General features: G+C 41.3%; 1 protein-coding gene across 1 annotated transcript in view; it reads right to left on the minus strand.

The window, feature by feature from the left end:
* Positions 1–3,090: 3,090 nt before the first annotated feature.
* The window catches only part of KLHDC8A (kelch domain containing 8A), a 70,490-nt gene continuing 46,852 nt past the window's right edge, over positions 3,091–26,728 (minus strand). The window contains exons 2-6 of the mRNA XM_044288426.1: positions 16,385–16,811; positions 15,778–15,942; positions 7,041–7,256; positions 4,754–4,855; positions 3,091–4,339 (exon numbers count right to left, since the gene is read on the minus strand). Coding sequence (XP_044144361.1) covers positions 4,146–4,339; positions 4,754–4,855; positions 7,041–7,256; positions 15,778–15,942; positions 16,385–16,760 — 1,053 coding nt within the window. The 5' untranslated portion in view covers positions 16,761–16,811 and the 3' untranslated portion in view covers positions 3,091–4,145. The remainder of the gene's footprint in view (positions 4,340–4,753; positions 4,856–7,040; positions 7,257–15,777; positions 15,943–16,384; positions 16,812–26,728) is intronic.

The raw sequence follows: 26,728 nt of genomic DNA on the forward strand, positions 1-26,728 counted from the left end.
ACATCTGCTGAAACGGCATGTCACAGGTCCAAGTCAATTCCTGGTCCTGCAGGGACTAAAATCTGCTGTGAATTTGCGGTGCATGCCCAGCAGGACAGAGGACAGCTGTGTGTGTTTTTTTTCACATGTGGTACAGGTTAGGACCACTGGACCTGTTGGCTCCTAGACTACACAATTTACTTTATTTCAGGTATCTGTGTGATGTTATGTTTTAATCTTAAAAAACTCATGACAAATTACCATAATCTTATATCAATTTTCTATCCATCTCCCATTAACCTTATTTATATAATAATAATAAAAATAAAAATAAAACGATCATAACGGATTTGACAAACAATGATGAAACTGATGGGCATTGTCATCTAATGCAAGTGTGAATCTAGTCCAAGGCAATTAAAAATGGGAAATCAGGATGGCTTTTGTTTTATGTGTGTAGAAGAGGCTATTTCATATGTACATACCTGCTTTATTTTAAATTTTATGACTTACAGTACCAGAAGTACTGTATATTTGTAAAAAATTAAAAGTGAAAAGAAAATAAGGGCACAAAAAATAAGGGTAAGGCTTTGCAGTTCAGAAACAAAAGAAATTTCAGTATTTGAACAAAAAAAATGCACTGTGTGAATCTGTCCTCTAACAACCATATTGTATTTTTAACGTAATATATAGTAATATATCTAATAATGAAATACATGTGCATGTGATCTATGCATGGCTATTACACCAAAAGGCACACCACACTGTGCATGAACAATACACAAACATTATTATGTGTGTCTGCAGAAAACTAAATCTCAACTTGGAATTCTGCTTTTTATAGCCAAGTATCGTTCATAATTACTCCAAACAACTGCTTATTCCAGATTAAAGTGACCAAATAATTCAGTTCTCCAAGCCAATCTGATATTGGGCATGTAGATGCGGAGATTGTACTGGGTGATAGCAGGACAGCCGTACAACACACGAAAAGTCTCATGCCCAGATCATATTGATATAGGCTACAGGATTTACACCCAGATTTGCAGTATAATTAATCAGATTTTAACAAATAGCATGCAGTGCAGATTTGGCACAACATGTTAGCTCTGCAGATTTTAACCGTTTGCAGTGTAAAACATGCAGATTTTTCTGTGGATCCACAAGAGATTTTTCCATCACATGTCGACATTCTAGGGACTCTTTAAGTAAAGCAGAAGCGTAGCTAGTGGGGAAGGCGGCCTCTCCAGGCCCCCTGAGAATGAGGGCCCTCCAAGGGCAGAGATGCTGACAGTCACAGACAACTATAACATCGTCCTCAGGACGGCGATACAGTTGAAGATTGTGGCAAGTACAAGAGCCAATGGCACCTTTCACCCTGTACTAGGCCTGAAGCCTATGTGGCAGTAGAATGGTGCAGGCCATGATCGGTTTCAGGCGGCGCTCAATGACATCATCATGCACTGCCTACGCCAGCGCTGCAGGCAATTGAGGTGGAGGCTGGAAGATGCCCGTGGCTGCCTGGAGAGGGAGTCAGGTGAGCATTTAATTTGATTTTTCATTTATCCCTTTGGGGGGCATTATAACTGTTAAGAGCCATATGGGGGAGGGAGGAGTATTATAAGTACTGTTCCTCTATAGGGGGCTGGGTCACTATAGGGGACATTATAAGTATTATTTGTACTGGATACACATTTCTTTTCTATTTACCATTCAAGTACTGATTGCATAAAAACTGTTAGAATGTAGATTGTAAGCCCTCGTGGGCAGGGTCTTCTCTCCTTCTGTACCAGTTGATAACTTGTCTCCTTCATGCTTGTTGTACTTGTCCTGTATTATGTATGTATACTCCTTTTCATATGTCTCCATGGAATGAATGGCACTTTAATAATAAATACATAAGGCCAGACACAAATGAGCAAGTTTAATGTGATAAACTCGCAGCGTGTGTCAGTGAGAGGTCCCGTTCTGACCTCTGCTCCTCTGACAGGATCGCGCAGCATTATACTGATTTATAATGCTGTGTAAGTGTGTAACCCTGAGAGTCCTGAAACCTAATGTGTTACACTGACAACATTATGTCAGTGTAATTCAGTAGATTTCAGGACCCTCAGGGTTACACAGCATTATAAATCAGTACAATGCTGTGCTATCCTGTCAGAGGAGTGGAAGCCGGAATGGAACCTCTCACTGACGCATGCAAACATCTTAGTCGTATTAAACTCGCTAGTGTGAGTTTGACCTTAGGGTAGTTGTATTAATACTGCCACATGGTTTCTGACATTATAAGGTCTCGGCCACTATAGAGGACATTAAAAGTACTGAACCATTATAGAGGACTTTGTAAGTACTGGGCCACTTTAGAGGACGCTATATGTATTGGGCTACTTTAAGGGACATTAAAAGTACTAGGGGCACTATAGTGGGCATAGTAAATACTGGGACCACTATAGGGGGCATTATAACTATGGGGGCACTATATGGAACCTGATTACTGGTGACACTATAGGGGGCATTATAAATATTGGGGGAATTTTAGGAGAGCATGATAGCTCATGGGCACTATAGGGGAATTTTAATTATTAAAGGCATTATAGGAGATCATGATAACTGAGGGCCCTATAAGGGCATTAAAACTATTGAGGGCAACTATAGAAGACTATGATAACTCAGGGAACTATAGGGGCATAATAACTACTGAGAGCACTATAGGTGAGCAGGATAATTACTGGAGGCATTATAGGGGACATGATTAGCGGTGGTACTATTGAGGGCATTATAGCTACTGGATCACTAAAGTGGGGCATAATAGTTACTGGGAAATCTATAAGGGCATTATAACTACTGGGTGCACTATGGGGGCATTATAACTACGGGAGACACTAGATCGAGATTTATAACTACTGGGGACAATTTGGGAAAAGAATTTCAAATAAGGGGACATTATTACTATTGTGGGTACTATGGGAGGAATTAGTATTGGGCACAATAAGGAGGGCACTACTACTAACGGGGGAACTGTAGGGGAGAATTGTCACTGTCAGGGGTACTGTTACTAATGGGATAGAATTATTACTGTTGGTGGGACTTTTTGGAGTGCTGTTACTATGGGGGGGGGGACTATTTTGTATAGCATCATTATTTACGCAGTATAGTATTTGGGAGCATGTAGGAGCACAGTATAGAGGGGACCAGCAGCATGATAGGAGCACTAAGAGGAGAGAATGACGGAAAAGAGATGAACTTAAGATGTCTGTGTGGCAAACTTTGCAGAGACGAGATGTGGCTGAAAGATGTTGTCATGGCGGTGTGGTCCGAATGAAGAAGATGAGGACGAGCACATCTGCATCAGAGGAGACGTTACTAGATGTAAGAGGTATATGGTGCTACATTCTTCTGCATGTTTGGAAGCACTGACTACAATGTCCATGTAAATACGTCTTTTGTGCTAGGACTTGGGGTCAGTTGGATTGAGAATTTGGCAACGCCCCTCTCTGTATTGCTGTCCTCCTGCATCCTGCCTATCTCTAGTGGAGATGAAGCGGGATTCGTAGAAAACAAGGATCTCTGCAGTTGTAAACACGCCAATATGTTTCACCCCTCTGTGCTGAACCCCTAGCTATGCCTCTGCTCAAAAGCAAAAGGCTAAGGTAATAACAAGACTTGGTATAGTTTTCTGGTTGATATAAAAATCATAATGTGCCTGTGGTGTGCCATGTACAATATTGTATATAAACCATGTATTTTGAAGGGTACATACGGCTTGTTTATTGGCTCTCATTTTATATAGGTTTGCATATTTATTAACAACTTCGCGGGATGTAAGACAATATTCAGATCAATGTAAAAATATTTCCATAACAGATTAAAAACTTGCAAACATTTCAATAGAATTTTTCAGTTGGTCATTATCACCCCAAAATCACCTTGATTCTCTCCAAAGTAATTAGAAAATGGTTTGATAATCAATATTAAATACATTGTTTGAATTTCACCCTTGGCAATAGCAACCTCATTCTTCATGTATGCACAGAAATTCCAGATGCCCTGCATACAGGATAGCATACGTGGCTTGGCAAACAGTCTGATGCCCACAGTATAAAACACACACTCTGAAACAAACCTACTGTACAGAAACTACAACATACTAAATGCAAACACCTTAGTCAAGAGTCTACTAAACTCAGCATGTCTACTGCAGAGCTGGGGCCCTGGTTTACTCCGCCAATAGCATACAGCCTGTTCTTCAAGACGATAGCGGCGCAAGCACATCGTGGGTTGGGCATGGGACTTATGTTTTCCCACCTGTTCTTCAATGGATGGAAGATCTCTGCTGTTTCCAAAACTGAAGGTTGATTTCCTGAATGATGAAGAGATATAGAATTCATTGACATAATTTGTAGCATGAATGTGCAATAGTCTTGCCAATGTACTTGTTCTCAAGAGATCTCACATTCCTTAGACTAAAGTCCCTGGGTTATGTGCACATCTCTGTAAATTATTGTAATAGCTTGTTAACCAGTTTGTATTAATGTTACACCCGTCACATGCCAGCTCTGTGTATCCTATGCAAACAATCTGCATTCTGAATGACATGCCCATGCTTCAGGCCACAAACTGAAGGATTCTGTCTGTTCTGGTTATGTAATACGGTTAGGTTCAGTAAAATAGAAATATAGCAAAAAAAGACCATATGCTTGTCTATGGAGGATGCATAGAATATTATCTGGATCTACTGGCGACTCTTATATATAGGAAGCATTTTTATTCTTACCAAGACCTCCAGCCACAACAACTCTGCCATGTATTGCCCCTGCAACAAAATCAGCTCTTCTTTTTCTTAGAAAGCAGGAACGATCTGTCTTCATCCAGCCACCTGAAAATCAGAGAATTGAGAATTTCATTTTCAACCAGAGACATATTTAGAAAACTATCCTAATGTTCCCTATCTGGCAGTTTAGGCTTAATAGAAACAGTTTCAGGGATAATGAATATATCATAAAGGATATCTGTCACTAGGTTTAAGTTTACGGACACAGAATTCCTGATTCCAGCACTGGGTCACTTTCGGTCCTTTACACAGACCGATTTAGCAGCCAATTTTTCATTTCAGTTTTCCATGCAATCATCTCCTCTGTAGGAGGCCAAGCAATCACTTCACCAATCACTGGCCCCCTAACGTTTCTGTTTACATAGGACAATCCGCTGCACCTCGGATGATTATGGCACCTTTTACACCGGTCAATTATCGGAATGGGTGTTTTTACAAATGCTTATCTCTGCTAATTGTCCAGATTGTTTGTCTGTGTAAAATGACCTTTACTTTTGATTGACAGCATTCTCCCTATACTGTCCTTCCCGGATTGGAGGGTGTGACAGCACATGCCTTATATTGAGAGGACTGTAATGTCAGCTCCCGCTGCACGTAATAAAGAGTGATTTAATGAAAACTACTGCACCAACAGAAGTTAATGACCCAGTGCTGGAACCAGGGCCTGTGTCACCACGTTATGATGTCCTTAGATAGGGCAGCATAAAAATGATTTGTAAACCCAGTGGAGGACATTTATCAACCTCTGAATGCCAAGCAATGTTTGGTGCACACCCTGCTTGCACAAAATTTAGAGACATTTTTTGAGCTTTGTGCCCTGCTTGCTACTTAAAAAAAAAAAAAAAAGAGTGAAGTGTGGCAGTAGAAGATTTGAGGCCGGGCATAGCCAGCCAGCATATGTATTTTTCTCTATGATACCTATATACCTGAAATCTACATCAGTTCCCTGGCTGATTTCTTTTCTGCTTCGTGGACATGCACAGATGCATCACAATTAGGCCTCTTTCACACGAACGTGTGTGTCCCGTGGCCGTGCTGCGAACCGCAAATTGCGGTTCGCAATGCATGGGCACCGACCGTGGGCCAGCCACATGTGGATCGTGACCCCATTCATTTGAATGGGTTCCGCGATCCCTCCGTTCCGCAAAAAGATAGAACAAGTTCTATATTTTTGTGAAACAGAAGAACAGAACAGAACCTCACAGAAGTGCTCCGTAGTGCTTCCGTTCAGTGGATCCATTCTGTTCCGCATCTCTGGATTTGTGGACCCATTGTGGATATGCGGGCCACAATATGGCCACGGGGGACACACTGTCGTGTGAAAGAGGTCCTATTAAAAGGCATGCAACGCAGTTGTGCCCAATCTGACACCAGCGGGGGATAGATTAAGACAAGCACGTAAAATGACCTTCTTAATAAGTGTCCCCCAGTGTCACCAGCAGGCTGGCACAAAGCTGTATGGGCCCAGCATGTAGCCTTTCAGCCCATTTGCAGCTATAATGTCATCTTGAGGATGAGATGCCATAGCTCTCTGCTCTGTATGATTAGCTTCCTGGGATATTAACGGGGAACCCCTACAGTAATTGGGTTTCCTGGCGTTTTCGTGTTTGCATTTATGTTTAACACAGCTTGCCTGTCTACTGACCCTGGTCTGATTCTTTTACCTTGTCTTTTCATACAGAATTTTGACCTGACGTTACCTGCCCATAAATGAATAGGACGTGTTTGTAGCCCAGCCTGCTACAAGTTACCTGGCCATCCATTGGAGACTATACTGGCGACCGCAACATGCTTATCTGTCCAGAAAGCCTACTGTTTGTATACCTGCTTATTATATGGCAGGAAACCAGCATTCAGGTGCACGCTTATTCTACAGTACATATAGAGTGTATATGGTCTTTCTAAAACAGACACCATTGTTAATCATTGTACGTTAAAAAGTTTATTCTGTGCCTGGATCCAGTGGATAGCGGATGCCTTGCCTGATGGAACAGGGGTCAGGAAGTCCCCATTCCCTAGAAGGCAGGTGTCCCAGAGATGAGACGCCTACCTAGGAATCATTTATGGCATATACTGTACTGCGGAAAATACTTTTAATGAGGATTAACTTGGGAGCATTGCTATAAAATGCTATGAAATGGATAGACAAAGTGAGTTGGTGATGTAGTAGTTCAGTTTCCAAGTATATCAAAATATAAGATGTCGAGTTGGTATCTATGTTTGAACTTGCCTTGTTCCATATCAAATATATCCACAGTCTTTGTAAATTTTGGCCGTCGGTATGTTCCCCCTTGTCGTAATCCTCCTAAACTGTAGAGGGATCCTTCACTTATCACATATGTTGAGTATGCTCTTTTGTTGGGAATATTGGGGAATTTGGTCCAGGAACGGGTGTCAGTGTCAAACACTTCAAAGGCATTGACTGCATACTTAGACTGCCTACCTCCTGTGGGTATAGAAATACCAGAGATGACAGTACAGTAAGGTCAGAAGCATGCAAGGTATAGCTGTAATATATGAAGCAATAAAGATATGTAGAGAACTTCAGTCTCAGTGCAATTTCATCTAAAATAATTCACATTTTCTTATCACACGTAAAGCTGTGGCACAAATATAATAACTAAAGTACATTTTTGCACCTCTTTGTTACTGGTGACTTCACACCTAACACCTCTAAATAGAAAGTTCTGGAAAATGTCCTAATAAATGTCTTTAAAACCAGAATTTATGAAGGCCTGTAGCCCTGAAACTACATGGAATGTAGAATGTCAAGTTTTGGTAGGATTATGCAGATCTACAATACTTTATAATTCTACTTAGGTTTTATACCTTACCCATGAATGCTTACAGCTATGCACCTTGTAGCCTTAGGCAGATGTATATTGTTCTGAGAAATTCGGTAGGGAATGTACCAGGTAACAAGATGACAGTCTTATACAATAAGAACCATATGACAAAGGCTGAGCTGCATTCCAATACAACATCAAACCATAGTTTAGATATTACGATGAGATCTCCACTCCCCATTCACCTTCAGGGTCACTTCATATTGTGCATGTAAGTGCTCTTTCTTTCTCCTTATATGTATAACATTTTATGTCAACAATTTCAAGAATGCAAGAAATGTACCAGCCTTCTTACACCTCCTGAGAAGTATTAGTAATTTAATAATAACAAATATTTGTAATATGCAAAACTAATAATGCTGTACAATTCGCTATATAAATAATATTGTGAGAAAATATTCTGTAAAACTTTTATTAAATGTATTCATGTAATAGGAGCAGTTTTGACCATAATATACTGCTGACAGCACTAGGTAGGGGAAGGGAAGAGCAGGACCCCAAAAAAATTTGTGGCACTTTTATTATCAGGAATAGCCTTAATAATGACAGCCTCTGTTACAGCAAGGAGCCTTTACCTAGTGCTGTCAGTAGTTATGCATGGTCAAAACTGCTGATAGATTCCATGTAAGTCCTCGCTCTTCTATGCTTAGAAGTCCAGTGGGCGGTTCTATTCAAAGAGTTAAAGCTTTCTTCATCTGAATGTACATTCAGACATAGCTGTCAATCACTGAGAAGACCATCCACTGGACTCCTAAGTATAGAAAGAGCAAACATGTAAATTAATAAAGTTTATGTTACACTGAATCTTTTCCCACAAAGCTATATATCAGTCTTCTCACCTTCTCCTGCTTTAAAACATGCTGCCTTCGGACAGAACAGCATTTCCAACAGGTTTCCTCTAATTCCTAGCTTTATAGGAGTTCCCTGGGAATACTGATTTTTCTGTAAGTGCCTCCAACCTACCTCCATAAACAGAAGATCCATACTTATCTGCTTCCCACTGCTCTGTGTCCATGTTCCGGTCCCCAGCTTGCTTTCTTCTGGTGCCTCATGGGCATGGTCACATGCTCCACTGCAGCCAATGATTGGCTTCAGAGGTGATGTGCTGCTTCTGGTCACTTCACTGCTGAAGCCAGTTATTGGTTGCAGACAAGCGTGTTGCTCATGCAGCACTGGAAGAAAACAAGCCTGTGACGAGAACATGGACACAGCAAAAGACCAGAGTGGCAGGGAACAAGTAACTATGAATCTTCTGTTTATGGAGGCACTTTCTGAAAAGTAAGTATTCCCGGTGAACCCCTTTAAGTCAGCTGATACAGACTGGTTATGAGGGGTACAAATCTCTAACACCTACAATCGTGGCCAAAAGTTTTGAGAATTACATAAATATTGGAATTTTTTTAAAGTTGCTGCTTAAGTTTATATAATAGCAATTTGCATATACTCCAGAATGTTATGAAGAGTGATCAGATGAATTGCATAGTCCTTCTTTGCTATGAAAATTAACTTAATCCCCCCAAAAAATCCACTGCATTTCATTGCTGTCATTAAAGGACCTGCTGAGATCATTTCAGTACTCGTCTTGTTAACTCAGGTGAGAATGTTGACGAGCACAAGGCTGGAGATCATTATGTCAGGCTGATTGGGTTAAAATGGCAGACTTGACCTGTTAAAAGGAGGGTGATACTTGAAATCATTGTTCTTCCATTGTCAACTATGGTGACCTGCAAAGAAACACGTGCAGCCATCATTGCGTTGCATACAAATGGCTTCACAGGCAAGGATATTGTGGCTACTAAGATTGCACCTCAATCAACAATTTATAGGATCATCAAGAATTTCAAGGAAAGAGGTTCAATTCTTGTTAAGAAGGCTTCAAGGTGTCCAAGAAAGTCCAGTAAGCGCCAGGATCGTCTCCTAAACTGGTGTCTTATGTACAGTCGTGGCCAAAAGTTTTAAGAATTACATAAATATTGGAAAAGGTGCTGCTTAAGTTTTTATAATAGCAATTTCCTTATACTCCAGAATGTTATGAAGAGTGATCAGATGAATTGCATAGTCCTTCTTTGCCATGAAAATTTACTTAATCCCCAAAAACCTTTCCACTGCATTTCATTGCTGTCATTAAAGGACCTGCTGAGAGCATTTCAGTAATCGTCTTGTTAACTCAGGTGAGAATGTTGACAAGCACAAGGCTGGAGATCATTATGTCAGGCTGATTTGGGTTAAAATGGCAGACTTGACCTGTTAAAAGGAGGGTGATGCTTGAAATCATTGTTCTTCCATTGTTAACCATGGTGACCTGCAAAGAAACGCGTGCAGCCATCATTGCGTTGCATAAAAATGGCTTCACAGGCTACTAAGATTGCACCTCAATCAACAATTTATAGGATCGTCAAGAACTTCAAGGAAAGAGGTTCAATTCTTGTTAAGAAGGCTTCAGGGCGTTCAAGAAAGTCCAGCAAGCTCCAGGATCGTCTCCTAAAGAGGATTCAGCAGCGGGATCGGAGTGCCACCAGTGCAGAGCTTGCTCAGGAATGGCAGCAGGCAGGTGTGAGCGCATCTGCACGCACAGTAAAGGCGAAGACTTTTGAAAGATGGTCGGGTGTCAAGAAGGGCAGAAAAGAAAAGAAGCCACTTCTCTCCAAACATCAGGGACAGATTGATCTTCTGCAGAAAATATGGTGAATGGACTGCTGAGGACTGGGGCAAAGTCATATTCTCCAATGAAGCCTCTTTCCGATTGTTTGGGGCATCAGGAAAAAGGCTTGTCCGGAGAATAAGAGGTGAGCGCTACCATCAGTCCTGTGTCATGCCAACAGTAAAGCATCCTGAGACCATTCATGTGTGGGGTTGCTTCTCATCCAAGGGAGTGGGCTCACTCACAATTTTGCCCCAAAACATAGCCATGAATAAAGAATGGCACCAAAACACCCTCCAACAGCAACTTCTTCCAACAATCCAACAACAGTTTGGTGAAGAACAATGCATTTTCCAGCACGATGGAGCACCAGGCCATAAGGCAAAAATGATAACTAAGTGGCTCGGGGACCAAAACGTTGACATTTTGGGTCCATGGCCTGGAAACTCCCCAGATCTTAATCCCATTGAGAACTTGTGGTCAATCCTCAAGAGGCGGGTGGACAAACAAAAACCCACTAATTCTGACAAACTCCAAGAAGTGATTATGAAAGAATGGGTTGCTATCAGTCAGGAATTGGCCCAGAAGTTGATTGAGAGCATGCCCAGTCGAATTGCAGAGGTCCTGAAAAAGAAGGGCCAACACTGCAAATACTGACTCTTTTCATAAATGTCATGTAATTGTCAATAAAAGCCTTTGAAACGTATGAAGTGCGTGTAATTATATTTCACTACATCACAGAAACAACTGAAACAAAGATCCAAAAGCAGTTTAGCAGCAAACTTGTGAAAACTAATATTTGTGTCATTCTCAAAACTTTTGGCCAGGACTGTACATCCTTTTACACTGACATGAGTGGAACTGTCTACATATACACTCACCTAAAGAATTATTAGGAACACCTGTTCTATTTCTCATTAATGCGATTATCTAGTCAACCAATCACATGGCAGTTGCTTCAATGCATGTAGGGTTGTGGTCTTGGTCAAGGCAATCTCCTGAACTCCAAACTGAATGTCAGAATGGGAAAGAAAGGTGATTTAAGCAATTTTGAGCGTGGCATGCTTGTTGGTGCCAGACGGGCCGGTCTGAGTATTTCACAATCTGCTCAGTTACTGGGATTTTCACACACAATCATTTCTAGGGTTTACAAAGAATGGTGTGAAAAGGGAAAAACATCCAGTATGCGGCAGTCCTGTGGGCGAAAATGCCTTGTTGATGCTAGAGGTCAGAGGAGAATGGGCCGACTGATTCAAGCTGATAGAAGAGCAACGTTGACTGAAATAACCACTCGTTACAACCAAGGTATGCAGCAAAGCATTTGTGAAGCCACAACACGCACAACCTTGAGGCAGATGGGCTACAACAGCAGAAGACCCCAACGGGTACCACTCATCTCCACTACAAATAGGAAAAAGAGGCTACAATTTGCACAAGCTCACCAAAATTGGACTGTTGAAGACTGGAAAAATATTGCCTGGTCTGATGAGTCTCGATTTCTGTTGAGACATTCAAATGGTAGAGTCCGAATTTGGCGTAAACAGAATGAGAACATGTATCCATCATGCCTTGTTACCACTGTGCAGGCTGGTGGTGGTGTAATGGTGTGGGGGATGTGTTCTGGGCACACTTTAGGCCCCTTAGTGCCAATTGGCCATCGTTTAAATGCCACAGGCTACCTGAGCATTGTTTCTGACCATGTCCATCCCTTCATGACCACCATGTACCCATCCTCTGATGGCTACTTCCAGCAGGATAATGCACCATGTCACAAAGCTTGAATCATTTCAAATTGTTTTCTTGAACATGACAATGAGTTCACTGTACTAAAATGGCCCCCACAGTCACCAGATCGAAACCCAATAGAGCATCTTTGGGATGTGGTGGAATGGGAGCTTCGTGCCCTGGACGTGCATCCCTCAAATCTCCATCAACTGCAAGATGCTATTCTATCAATATGGGCCAACATTTCTAAAGAATGCTATCAGCACCTTGTTGAATCAATGCCACATAGAATTAAGGCAGTTCTGAAGGCAAAAGGGGGTCCAACGCCGTATTAGTATGGTGTTCCTAATAATTCTTTAGGTGAGTGTATATTGATATTACCCTATTGACTTGGAAGAGATGAAAATACAGATATCTTTAGTTTTTTCACATTTATCAGACTGAAATGTTTCAGATTATCAAACAAATTTGAATATCAGAAAAGATAACCTGAGTAAATATAAAAGGCAATTTCTGAATGATGATTTCATTTATTAAGGGAAAATGTGAAAAAACAAAAGAAATCTGTTAGGGCGCAAATACTTTTTCATAGCACTGTATGTACTTAGGGAGCTCCCATAGTAGTAATAAGAATGTTATTATCAAATTCTATGGGGCTATGTTGGCACTGTTGTAAGAGGGTACCCTGCTAGCAATATTGTTTATTGGTTTCATTATGCTGACACCATTTATGTAGGACACTGCTGGCTGTATTGTTTATTGTGTGCCACATTGAAAAAGTTGTGCTGAGGTGTGCAAATCCCAAAAGTCTGCAAGTATGGGTAAAGGCAGAGGGGAGACAAGGTGCCTTACCAGTGCAATATTTTTGGATATGTATATTCAATATGACAAGTTTAAAATGGTATATAAGTATAAAATGTATATATACCAATGTATATATTATACGGTAATATATACCAGTGTATATATTACCGTATAAGTATAAAATTGTAAAATAAATGTATATATTACATTCATAAATACTTTATAAATCTATATTTAAACTGAAGATTTACCTGCAGGGAACTTTATCCATAGTAATTATCAAATATATTCCTTTTAGAAAACGTGCACCCTTTACTAATTTAGGTAATAGTGGAGAACAAGGTAACCGAAACAAAATTCCTAAAAAGGAGCTAAAGGTATGCATATTCTCTAGTTAGTACCAGGAAAATGTGTTAAAGTGTCACTGACGTTCTATTTTTATTTGTCTAATGTAAAGGGGCAGTGATACTAACCATTTTTGTAATATACTTTAATTACTAAAATCACACATTTCTATTAGAAAAATATCTCTAAAGTGGCCCATTTTGAGCCTTTACGCCGGACCTGATCAGCCCACAGTACATGTACGGCGCTGGTCCTTAAGTCACGTCTACCAGTGCCGTACATATACGGCGGAGGTCCTCTGCGGGTTAAGGGAGCCGTTTAGATAATGGTATATACTAGGGAATTGGTATAAACCTTTTGAATGACTATGATACAGTATTTTTACTTGTTATGATTTGTAATTGTAGCAATTTTTTATGGTTTCATGAAGAGGATATTTATTGTATATAATATGAGATCTGGGGTTTTTGGGGGAATTAATTTTACTTGAAGACTGGCCAAAAATCCCTCAAATCTCATGTAGGTGATTTTTATTTTGATCACTTGAAACGTTCCTGCATGGTTTTACATATATGCAATATGGGCACATTGCAGTATGCATATAATGGCTGCAAGACTCAAGTCTTCCGCAGTAGGTCCAGGTGTTGAAGCTGGAACATGCTATATTCACCCATATTACAGCCATGTGAAATCTTACACTGTAATCAGAGTGAAAGATTGAAGTAGGTTTAACTGAATTTTCAGTATCTCCATCCAAGGGCATACAAAAGATTCACGGGATCTCATAGCAAGATTTAGTTGCCCCCTACTCCAGACCTTGTGAAATTTCTGATAAGTTAATCCAACTCATTGACTTTTATGTTGGAAAAAGTGAGACAGGTGTTTTACAAATATGGTACTCATTCTGAGCACCACATTTTTCTATGTATTTATACTAGAGAACTGGCATCAATACATCAAGAAGTTCTCCTTCTCCTCACATACCATATTACAAAACTGGCTGTTTGCAGCCACCATTAGGGGGAGATAAGTGCATAGGAATTTATAGTTACCACTGAACTTAAAGGGGTGTTCTGGGATTTTAATACTGATGACCTATCCTCAGGATAGGTTATCAATATCAGATTGGCAGGAGTACGACACCTGGCACCCCTGCCCATCAGCTGGTTGAAGAGAAGGCCAAGCTCCGTGCGAGCGCTGCCTTCCTTTCATTGTTTACCTGCTTGCGGTCGACATCGCAGTGGAGAGCAGCTGTAATTACAAACCATTCATTTCAATGAATCAAGACACCAAACAGACAGCTCACGATCCTCCAACTGTTACACGGGAAGGGGCAATCCCAGCAACTGTATACAATCCTTCTCACTTCATAATGCCAATATCCGCACGCTCTAACTGGTCCTTTAAATTAGGGCTACGTTTATTACAAATGAGCGGTGGATTCCTGAATTCTTCCACCATTGGATATGATTTACCCAAAAGGACCAGTTAGTGCGTGCGGATATTGGCAGTATGAAGAGAGAAGGAATACAACAAACCCTAAGATGTCAAAAAAGCGGAACATTTCCCTGTTTGCATTGTATGCAGTGTAGTAATGTACAGAAGGGCCAATATTTTTTATCACCCACAGACAGGGAAATCATATAAGATCAAAGGTTATCACACATGTGATACCCAGAATGTGATTTATTTAATAAAATGTCCCTGTGGACTCTTATACACAGGGGAAACAATGCAGATGGTAAAAGATCGTATCGGCAAGCATATATCTACTATACGTAAGAAGAATATGTTATTGCCAGTTCCACACCATTTTCATACTGAGAAGCATTCAGTTGCTCAGCTTAAGTATCAGGTGATAGAACGGGTACATCAGCCAAGAAGGGGAGGTGATCTAAAAAAAGCTTCTGCTTAAACGAGAGGCCTTCTGGATCCACACCTTGGATACTTTGTATCCAAGAGGCCTAAATAGGGATTGTGAGGTAATGTCATTTTAATATGTTTTTAATATGGATGCATTTTCTTTCAGACCACGGTACCAAGAACTTGATGTAGGAGGATCCGGTTTCCCTTCGGATGGACTGGGTCATAGTAGGATAAATGCATCCAATTATATGTTTAAGGATCACATGTGTGTGCTATTATGATTGTTTCATTGATGAAGTCATGATTAGGTGATGTGTGTTAGGTGCTAATATAAATGTGCATGTCACCATTTGGTATTACATAATTGAGGGAGGCTGGACGAGCAAAAACGCGTCCTGTATTTCTGTATTTATACGATATATGCAATAAAGAATAATATGGATTAAAACTGATACAGTTGCTGGGAATTCCTTTCAATTAGACGGCTCCTTCATATACACATGTATAGGAAGGAGCCGATCTAATATTGATGACCTATCCTGAGGATAGGTTATCAATAGTAAAATCCCAGAAAACCCCTTTAATGGAAGCTGAAAAAATCTCTTTGCACTGAGCTCCCCCTAGTGGTGGCTCCTGGAAATAGAGATTGTTTTATGTCAGGGATCGAAGAGAAGACGATATATTACTACAATTAGGTCTGAAAGATATTACATTGAGTGAGTGACTGTCCAAGTACTTACCTAATACATACATTTTGGTGCCTTGTAGAAAGGATGTAGAACCATAGCGAGGTGTTGGCATTGGTGCAAAATGGACCCAAATATCCTTTAACATGTCAAACTGCTGAAGGAAACAATGTGGACGCAAATCTGAACCCATTCCTCCTGCAGCATATACTCTGCAATCTGAGAAGGAATGGAAACCAGAAAAGATCCATTAAATACTGTTTTCTGTGAAGTATGGAAAGTAACGGAAGTCCTTAAGCCTATTAAACATATATTAAACTGATCAGTGTTCAGGATTTGGAAGTTCTGATGGGTTTGCTCCATTAACCATGTAATGTTGTCAAGGAGAACATGTTATTTGGTTCAGGTTACTATTGGGCATAGTATGTGCAAATCAGTTTTTTGGCTTAGTTTGATACTTATTAAAGTCAACTGAATGTTTTCTTGAAATAATATCGGATCTTAGCAGAGATGGCTGAGCTGAGGAATCTTCTCAAATTGCTATGGAAACTGTAGAGTTCATAGCTCTTGGAGATCCTGAACCTTTTGTAAAATAATACTGCATTTCTATTCAGAAGGATATGTGACTGGAATGTAAAATAAAGGAGAAGGGAAATTTTACCTCGGGCAGTGATTGATATGCCCATGGCAGGCTCACGTAAGGAGCTCTTTTTCTTCCATTTGCCCTCGTCAATATTGTAGACTTCTACTACCTTAAGAGGCATCTGGTTTTCCCCCACTCCTCCAACCACCATGATTCTCTTGCCCACAGAAACCACCGCAACTCCAGCTCTAGCAGACGGCATGTGCGCCAAGCTAGTCCAACGGTTGATCTCAGGAGAAAAGACCTCAAAAGTATTCATTGGGTTTCCTGTATCATCACATCCTCCAATAGCGAAGATTTGTCCTCCAGCTTCTATCAGTGAACAGTAAACTCGTGGACTAGAAAGGGGTGCTAATGACTGCCACTGGAAATCTTTGGCAAGCGGAACCTCCATGTTGGATCAATATAACAGCAGACATTCATCCGTCTGATCAGCAGCTGGCTCCTTGAAAGCAAATTAAAAAGGGGACAACAGAAGGTGAAGCATCAGTACTTATCGAGGGCCACTTTTAATATTCAAACTTTAAAGGGAATCTGTCACTAGCATAATAGCAATTTTTTTTTTTTATGAATCCATGTGTAATAAAGTACTTTATTTCCATATGTCTTGTTCTTTTTATTCTGTGTCTTGTCATTTCTTCAAAAAAACGCTTTTTATGATATGCAAATGAAGCTGTAAGGAGCCCAGAGGGGCGTTATTCTTTGTCCACGGTGCCCAGGAACGCCTCTCTGAAGTGCCGTGCCCACCTAAATTTGAAAACTAAGAACTCCTCCAAGATCAGCTAAGTGCTCCCCCCCCCCTCCTCAGCGCCGCGCTCTGCGGCAAACACCCCCGATCCTCCTCTCGCCCGCATCCGAAATCCCGCGCAGGCGCAGTGCCGGTGATTGCCTGCACAATGATAAGACGACTAAGGGGAACAGCTTCCAGCTGGCTGAGGAAACAGCGAACACGTCACTGGGATCGGCGCATGCCCAGTAACGCTGTTGAAGCTGTTGCCCTCAGTCGTCTTATCATCGCGCAGGCGCAGGCAATCGCCAGCAGTGCGCCTGCGTGGGATTTCGGATGCGGGCGAGAGGAGGATCGGGGGTGTTTGCCGCAGAGCGCGGCGCTGAGGAGGGGGGGAAGGGGGGGCACTTAGTCTCGCCTCTGGGAGGCGATTTAGGCGATCTTGGAGGCGTTCTTAGTTTTCAAATTTAGGTGGGCACGGCACTTCAGAGGGGCGTTCCTGGGCACCGTGGACAAAGAATAACACCCCTCTGGGCTCCTTACAGCTTCAATTGCATATCATAAAAAGCGTTTTTTTGAAGAAATGACAAGACACAGAATAAAAAGAACAAGACATATGGAAATAAGGTACTTTATTACACATGGATTCATAAAAAAAAAATTGCTAATATGCTAGTGACAGATTCCCTTTAATTTCCAAATTCAGCATGTAGTAATGTCAACAACCAAACTATCAAAACTGCATTTCATTATTTGTTGTTACAGGAAATTTGGAAGCAGCAAGCAATAATCAATCTTCAGTTTATGAGTAGCACACTCTGCATATTCTAAATTGTGAACATTTCTGCTGAGGCACTGCAGATGTAGCTGCATAATTGAGAATAATTCTGCTGAACATTTCTATTTCTCATTAGAACACAGTGAACCATATTTCTCACATGTCCCATAAGAAAATCTTAAAATCTGGAAAAAACACTTAACATATATTATTGAATAAGTAAAGAAACAAAAAGGGCACATTTATTAAGACCGGCGTTTTAGATGCCAGTCTTAATAAAGCCCCATGTGGTGCAGGTTTCTCCATAACTTCAGCGCATCCAGCAGCAGTTCTAATTTCCTAGCTGTCTTACATTTAGACCATTTTCTACGCCTTAAACATAGAACATAGAAAATGATGAATGAGAGAGGCCAGCATGCCACGCCACTAACCGTTGCACCACCATTAAAATAAACCAAACTTTCCAGTTAAGATTATATCCCACAGAATCCCATGTGGCACACCCAAACTAAATCCAAAAGGCCTGTGCATGCTTATGGCACTGTGATTTATAATGGGAGCATTTTTAGAATCTCTCTTATGATGAAATACAGTAGATGCATTTGTGCTTAGTCACTGCTTGATTGCAAGTGAGCATCAAAATTAGACAGTGTTGTGGTGCCATCTCTTGGCTTTGCTTTTTTATGCATTTTAATATATATGCAAGCACAGACATGACTTAATGAGAAACTTTCACTGTTGAAATGGCTTTGAAAATACTTTCCTATGTCACATAAAAGTGTTCCTAAAGTAATCAATAACCTGTGCAAGTTATTGGAAAAAAAAAAAAACTAGTCTATAAAGAAAGAGTCAAACTCATCTGAGAACCACGTCCCTTGAGTATGTCCATATCTAATGATGTTGAAGTGAAATCATTATTTCTTAGGACCCCACAATTGTGTTCTCGGGTCTCTTTAACCTAATTATTTAGTCTTGAGAAGTGTCTAAGAAAGGACATGATTAACCTATATAAATGGCCCTATATAAATATAAATATGGCCTGTAAAAAATATGGTGAAAATCTGTGTAAAATCCCCTCAAAAGACAAGGGCAAAAAGTTTAATCTAATACAAATGATATAGAAAGGCACTGCCGAGAGTGAACAAAAAGTTCAATCTCCAGAGCAGACAAGGCTTCCTTACCATAAGAGCTGTCAGTCTGTGGAATCACCTCAGGCTGTGGTCACAGCAGGAACAGTGGATGGTTTAAAAAAAGGCTTAGATTAGATTAATTTTTAGAACTAAACAACATTAAAGACAAGGTTTTCCAGATTTAATTATAACATTTATTCAGTTAGAGAATAGGATGGTGAACAATTCAATGCGTTACCTGCAGACCAAAATATATATTAGGCTCACTATTGCACATATGTATCACATTATAAATGTGATACATACAGTATATGCAGCCTAAGGGCTCATTCAGACGGACGTATGCTATCCGCAAAAATGCGGATCCGTTTTTTGGCGGATTAGATGCTGACCCATTCACTTCTATGGGGCCCTTTTTTATTCCACGGTTCCGCAAAACAAATGAAACATCATATACTTGTCCGTGAAAATCAGGACATGGCCCCATTGAAGTCTATGGGTCCGCAAAAAAAGGGATAGCGTTCAATATTTTTTAGGACAGCATACGGCCGTCTGAATGAGACCTTATAGTGAGCCTAATATATCTTTTGGTTTGCAGGTTACTCATTGAAGGAGACATGTAAGTGTTATAGACTTTTCAGGAAATGGAAGATCTAACTGTATTAGTGATACTTTTTGTCATGGTGATATGATGTCATCAATAGGTGTAATTTCAGGGCCCCATATAGGAAATGCCACATACAATTTGTTAATATCTTGAACAAGTGTTCTACGGACTTAATGGTTCTCACTTTAGATTATCTACAAACGGCCATTAATGAGTTACAGAAGAAATTAGGGACAACTGAGGCACAGCTGTGGGAAATCCTGAAACCAGATGAACTGGGAGCATTAAAAAGTAAAGTGGAAACAATCTAAGAAAAACATTGAACAGGATGAACGCAGGAAATAAATAAGAGATACAGAGGATTATACTATGGGACACATTTATAAATGGCAAGACGCATCAGGGACAGCAATCCCTGCAAACAGGTTCATCAGTCGATGAACCGGCTCAATGTCTTCTGGGACTGGGAGTGAATCTACTCTTCAGGGGTGGACTGGGAACTTAAAGTGGCCCTGGAAAGAAAAACCTAAAAACGGCCCCATGTTGTAGGTCGGTCCAAATTGGGGCAGGGCCAGGATAAGTAGGCGGGCCAGCAAGCACGAAATACTGCCCCAAAGGAACCAAATATCACAGTCCAGCATAGAATACTGCCTCCACAGCAGCAGTATTCAACTGTATCACAGTCCTGAGGATGGCAATACAGTTGAATGCAAGAGGACACTTTTCACCGCCGACCCGGTGCATAATTACCTGATGTACCTAGCATTAAACAATGCTGAGAGCATCAGATCGCTACATACCGGGCCAGCGGCAGTGAGGACAAGGAGGGTGGCTCCCTGGGCATCGGCCAACTGGGAAATTTCCCTGTAGGGTCTATGGCCAGTCTGCTACTTATTGTCATCCAGCACATTTTTTAAGAAAAATTCCAACAAAAACCAGCAGAGCCAGCCGCCACTACAGTGTGCAGCACAGTGGCTTGGTTGTTAACACTGGTGCCTTGCAGTACTAAGGTTCTAGGTACAACACAGACGCCAGTAAACTTATCATCTAATACTCTGACTAATTCATAATTCGTTCAAGGGGACTTTAACATCCATCTTTTGAAGATTGCTTTTATACTGTATTGCAATGCACTATACCTGCCAGTGGTATGCTGATTGGCTGCCTATCAGGCTTCAGCTGATGGCCTTTGCAGGAAGGTTGGGGATTGGTCAAATAAGGTGTTAGTCATTCTGTCAAATCCCTTAGATGACACATGCTTCCTGTCCATTTGCTTTGTTCCAAATAAATTTGCGGCGAATAACGCAAAAAAACAAAACAAACAGCTATTTCCTGGCTGCAGAGAGCCTTTCTGGTGGTGTAGAACACTGTGCCTTGCAGTAACATGCAAAGGGAGTCTGCTGTGGTAGTGAAATAATATTGTGAGTCCATATGACATGCAGATGACAGGCGTGGTTCTTAGAATCACTGCACACTTCACTTATTTGGGCAGTCACGGGGCCAAAACTGAAGTATTAACTCAGCCTTACAGGTCGATGTTAGCATCAAGAAGAAGCGCACTCCTTTTACACCCTTGTCAGCTGATTCCACATAGATGTCTACAGAACCTGTTCTGTTAAACGCTTATACAAGTAGAGGAATCCCCGACAGAGTGGAGAGGGTGTCCGCAGTAAGTTTATGTTGATGTCACTGATTATTTTGCCTTTCCTCTGACTCGTCAGAACAATAACCCACAAAAAACGGATCCTGTCTGTGGAGCATCCGCCTTCACTCGGTCAGCATTTGCTTAAAGGGAACCTGTCACCAGGATTTTGTGTATAGAGCTGAGGACATGGGTTGCTAGATGGCTGCTAGCACATCCGCAATATCCAGTCCCCATAGCTCGGTGTGCTTTTATTGTGTATAAAAACCGATTTTATACATATGCAAATTACCCTGAGATGAGTCAGAGCTTGAAAATATGACTCTTCTCTGGTCACACAAGTAAGATGTGACTCTTTTATGTTAATTTGCATATGTATCAAATCGTTTTTTTTACACAATAAAAGCACACAGAGCTATGGGAACTGGGTATTGCGGATGTGCTAGCGGCGATCTAGCAACCCATGTCCTCAGCTCTATACCCAAAATCCTGGTGACAGGTTCCCTTTAATAATCCATCAGTAATGCTAATGCCCAAAAAAACAGGAGTGGCTCTAAAACAGAGATGACACGTGAATGGATTATTTGCATGTTTTCTGTGTTTTTTTTTTACCAACTCCTGCTTTTGACTACCAAATCATAAGCCAAATCTGATGGGACAATACAAGCTTTACAGCTGCTACACAGACAGGATCCATTGTGCGTCTCATTTTTCCTTCCTTCTGACAGAGCATAAGAAAGGTCAAATAAATGATTATGTCAGCCAGGCCAAAAGGCAAAATAGTGGCCCAGTCATGAAGTGGTGAGGGTGGGAACAGCATGAGAAGTCCACAGAGTGGACTTATGACATATTAATGAGGTGGATGCAGCATGAGGAGACCACAGAGTGGCCCAATGACAGAGTGTGGAGGTGTCGGCAACAGCAGCAGCATCAGGAGGATACCACAGAGTGGCAAGTTGGCATAGTGTGAAGATGGCAGCAGCAGCAGGATACCACAGAGTGGAAAGGTGACATAGTGTGGAGATGGCAGTAGCAGCAGCATCAGGAGACCACAGCGTGGCAAGGTGACATAGTATGGAGATGGCAGCAGCAGCAGGATACCACATAGTGGCAAGATGACATAGTGTGGAGTAGTGTTGTACCCGAATTGCGAATTTTAATCGCGAATATCGCCACTTTGAGAATTCGCAAATATTTAGAATATAGTGCTATATATTCGCGAATAGTGTCGAATTTATCGCGAATATATTAAATTGCCGATTTTTGCAATTAAGTAAACAATGACTGGAGATCACGAATTCTCGAATTTGCAAATTTATGGCGAATATTCGACCAAACATTAGCGAAATATCCCAAATTTGAATATTGCCTATGCCGCTCATCACTAGTGTGGAGATGGCAGTAGCAGCATCAGGAGACCACAGAGTGGCAAGGTGACATAGTGTGGAGATAGCAGCAGCATCAGGAGACCATAGAGTGGCAAGGTGACATAGTGTGGAGATGGCAGCAGCATCAAGAGACCACAGAATGGCAAGGTAACATAGTGTGGCGATAGCATCAGCAGCATCATCAAACCACAGAGTGGCAAGGTGACAGATTGTGGATATGGCAGCAGCAGTAGCAGAAGGAGGATAACACAGAGTGGCAAAGTGACATAATGTGGATATGGCAGCAGCAGGAGGATACCACAGAATGGCAAGGTGACATAGTGTGGAGATGGCAGTAGCAACAGCATTATCAGACCACAGAGTGGCAAGGAAAAATAGTGTGGAGAAGGCAGCAGCAGCATCAGAAGACCACAGAGTTGCAATGTGACATAATGTGGAGAAGGCAGCAGCAGCATCAGAAGACCACAACGTGGCATTGTGACATAATGTGGAGATGGCAGCAGCAGCAGAAGGAGGATACCACACAGTGGCAAGGTGACATACTGTAGTGTAGATATGGTAGCAGCAGCAGCATCATCAGACCACACAGTGGCAAGGTGACATAATATGGATATGGCAGCAGCAGCAGGAGGATGCCACAGAGTGTTTTGACTCACAATTATTTTATTTTTGACGACCGCTTCTACCACCAGCTCAGGGGTACGGCGATGGGTAGCCCCTGTGCACCTACGTATGCCAATCTACTCCTGGGCTGGTGGGAGGACACAGTCGTATTCTGTGAATCTATGATATCTTGGACCAGATACATCACACTCTGGTCCTGATTCATAGACGATATTTTTCTTCTATGGTCTGGGACAATGAATGAGTTATTTATGGATGTACTCAATTCCAATCATATTGGATTATTTTTTACTTTTGAAATACATCGTAACACTATCAATTTTCTTGATGTGTGTTTAGAAAGAGACGAACATAACCACATCAGAACGACTCTTTTCAGAAAAAAGACCTCGACTAATAGTCTCCTACGTTGGGAGAGTTTTCACCCTACCTCCCTTAAAAGAGGCATTCCAAAGGGTCAGTTTTTAAGGGTTCGTAGAAACTGTTCAGATGATAAAAACTTTACAAATGAGGCTTTTAAGCTTTTTGACCGTTTTAAGCAGAGGGGTTATCCAGGTTCTTGCTTATACCAAGCATGGGATTGGGCCAATTCTAAAAATCTACAACGTTATTACATCCACAAATGAAGAAAAGTAATGTTCAAGAACCAATAAGAATTGTTGGCACTTTTGACTCAGAGTCCAAACAGGTTCGGGACATTTTAAACCGCTACTGGTCCTTATTAAAAACTGATCCTGATTTAACACAGGCATTATCCGAAAATCCAGCTATAACCTATAGACGGGGACGGAATATTGGTGACACATTAGTCCACAGTCACTTTGAGCCCCCAGAAAAAAGCATGTGGCTATCTAATAGACAGACTGGCACATTTAAGTGTGGCAAATGTAAAGCCTGTACATTTATATCTCCAGGCAAGACTTTTTCGAATAGTCTGGGTGATCGCACCTATTATACTCGCAATTTTGCGAATTGCAATACTTCGGTGGTTATCTACATGGCTCAATGTGACTGTGGACTTAAATATATAGGTAAAACCAAGAGGATTTTTAAAAAACGAATCCTGGAACATGTCGGGGATATTCGTAATAAACGGGATAAACCGATTCCAAGACACATCTGGAACAAACATGCAGGGTCTGTCAAAACCATACATTTCTCAGTGATTGAGGTTATTAAAATGTCCAAAAGAGGCGGGGACCTAGATAAATTACTAAAACAAAAAGAATCAAGGTGGACCTTCAGGCTAAATACGGTCACACCAGCAGGTTTAAACGAATTCATTGATTATGCGTGCTTCATTTAAGTCGTCTTTTTTATTTTTTTTTAGGATCATCATATCCTTGTTATCTTAATATAACATCAATGGAGGGGCATTTCCTCTATAATGTACCCTGACTATGTATATGCCAATCACCCTCTCACATTATATATTATATTATAAATAGGCTATAAATATAAATAGAATTCAATGGGACCTGTCTTATGTTCTCGTTTACCTTGCCTCCCCTTTATGGCTATTGTTACTTTATCTGCAAAAGGCAGGACCTCCGATCATGTGACCGGCCGGTTTCAGTAGTCACCTGATCGGCATTTTGGTCACATGGCTATGGCTGACTCCAGACGCGAAGCGCGTCACTCTCGTAGTGGATGACGCGGTCACGGTCCGGCGTCCTACGTCAGACGCCAATCTACGTCAGACGCGATGTGCGTCTCTCCCATAGTGGATTACGCGGTAACGATCTGGCGCCCTACGTCAGACGCCAATCCAACCCGGAAGTAACAGTGTATAAGGCAGAGACGCCAGCAATATCCCGCTGCCTGCCTACCGGACGTCATCCTACTCTGGTCCCCACTACGCCATTGCCGACTCCTGGACACTATCAATGGTCCATCTAACCATCCATAACGGGCGCGCAAGTATCATCGTATAATATCTGACACCACTGTTTACGGTATCTTCTGATGTGGTTCGGTATTCTAATTCGAGTTATGGCCTAGATGTTAGGGATATCTTTACTGTACATCACATGTGCACACTATTTTTGTGCACATCATTAGGCACGTTTCCATTCTAGTTCGACTGGGTTATATGCCTGATATATGATATGGTATTTCCCAGCCGGGTCTCTTTCGTGCAGCACGAGACATATATATGATTCAGGCCACTTTCTAGTATCAGTACCCGGATTGATGTTATATGTTATATATCTAATGTCTCCTGCTGCAGGATTTATTTGTTCTGATCTCTTTATAGATTACGTGATCATCAGTCATCGGCCTATTATTTTATGTTTCAATATTTCTCCTAGTATCGTCTAGGAGGAAAACAGTGAACTTGGAAGGAGAAAAATATTAAAATAAAATAAAGCAAAATAAAATAAAATATATTTATGTGTATATATTATAGTTAGATTAATACTTTTTTGGTGATAGGCACTTATTGTGTCAAATATGTCCCCTGATGAGCCTGACACCAACCAGGCGAAACGCGTAGGGACTGTATTGGACAATTGATAATTCTACACTATTTAGTTCACATTATATTTCATTGGGGTGCCTTCTGTCTATAAATTTGGGTATTCTATTATATATTATTTCTTTATTTATATATTTTTTGTACTATAGCCCAGGTACTCCTATAGGGTCCCCCCTTTTTAGGCATCCATCCCTTGATAGGGTCTAACCAGGGACACCAGGAGGTACGAGAAACGGGATCGCCCCTATCGGGGCGGCCATTCCGTATATAGGTAGGGCCGGTACACTAGGGCTAGGTTTAGGGATATACCTCCCAGTAGATCCTATTAATATCTACTAAACCGATTTACTAATATCCTTCTGACCCTAGATTTTGTTTTTCTTTTCCTTCTTCTATTTATATATGACTAAGAGGGTGTATTGACATTTTATACTGAAATATTAAAAGTTATATTTTAGAATGATGGTATTACTGTGATTCCCTGTGTCTTTGACCACATTCTACTACAGTTTCCCCTGAACAGGCATATGTTCAATCTGTGATTAATGGATGCCACAGAGTGGCAAGGCTAAATAGTGTGGAGATGGCAGCAGCATCTGGAGACTACAGAGTGGCAAGGTGACATAATGTGGAGATGGCAGCAGCAGCAGGAGGATACCACAGAGTGGCAAGGTGACATAGTGTGGAGATGGCAGTAGCATCAGCACCAGGAGACCACAGAGTGGCAAGGAAAAATAGCGTTGAGATGGCAGCAGCAGAAGCAGTATCAGGAGACCACAGAGTGGCAAGGTGACATAATGTATAGATGGTAGCAGCAGGAGGATACCACACACAGAGAGTGGCAAGGTGGCATAGTGTGGACATGCTATCAGTAGCAGGAGGATACCACAGAGTGGCAAGTTGGCATAGTGTGAAGATGGCAGCAGCAGGAGGATGCCACAACGTGGCAAGGTGACACAGTGTGGAGATAGCAGCAGCAGGAGGATA

Source organism: Bufo gargarizans, chromosome 3, assembly GCF_014858855.1.
Source record: "Bufo gargarizans isolate SCDJY-AF-19 chromosome 3, ASM1485885v1, whole genome shotgun sequence".
NCBI lineage: Eukaryota > Metazoa > Chordata > Amphibia > Anura > Bufonidae > Bufo > Bufo gargarizans.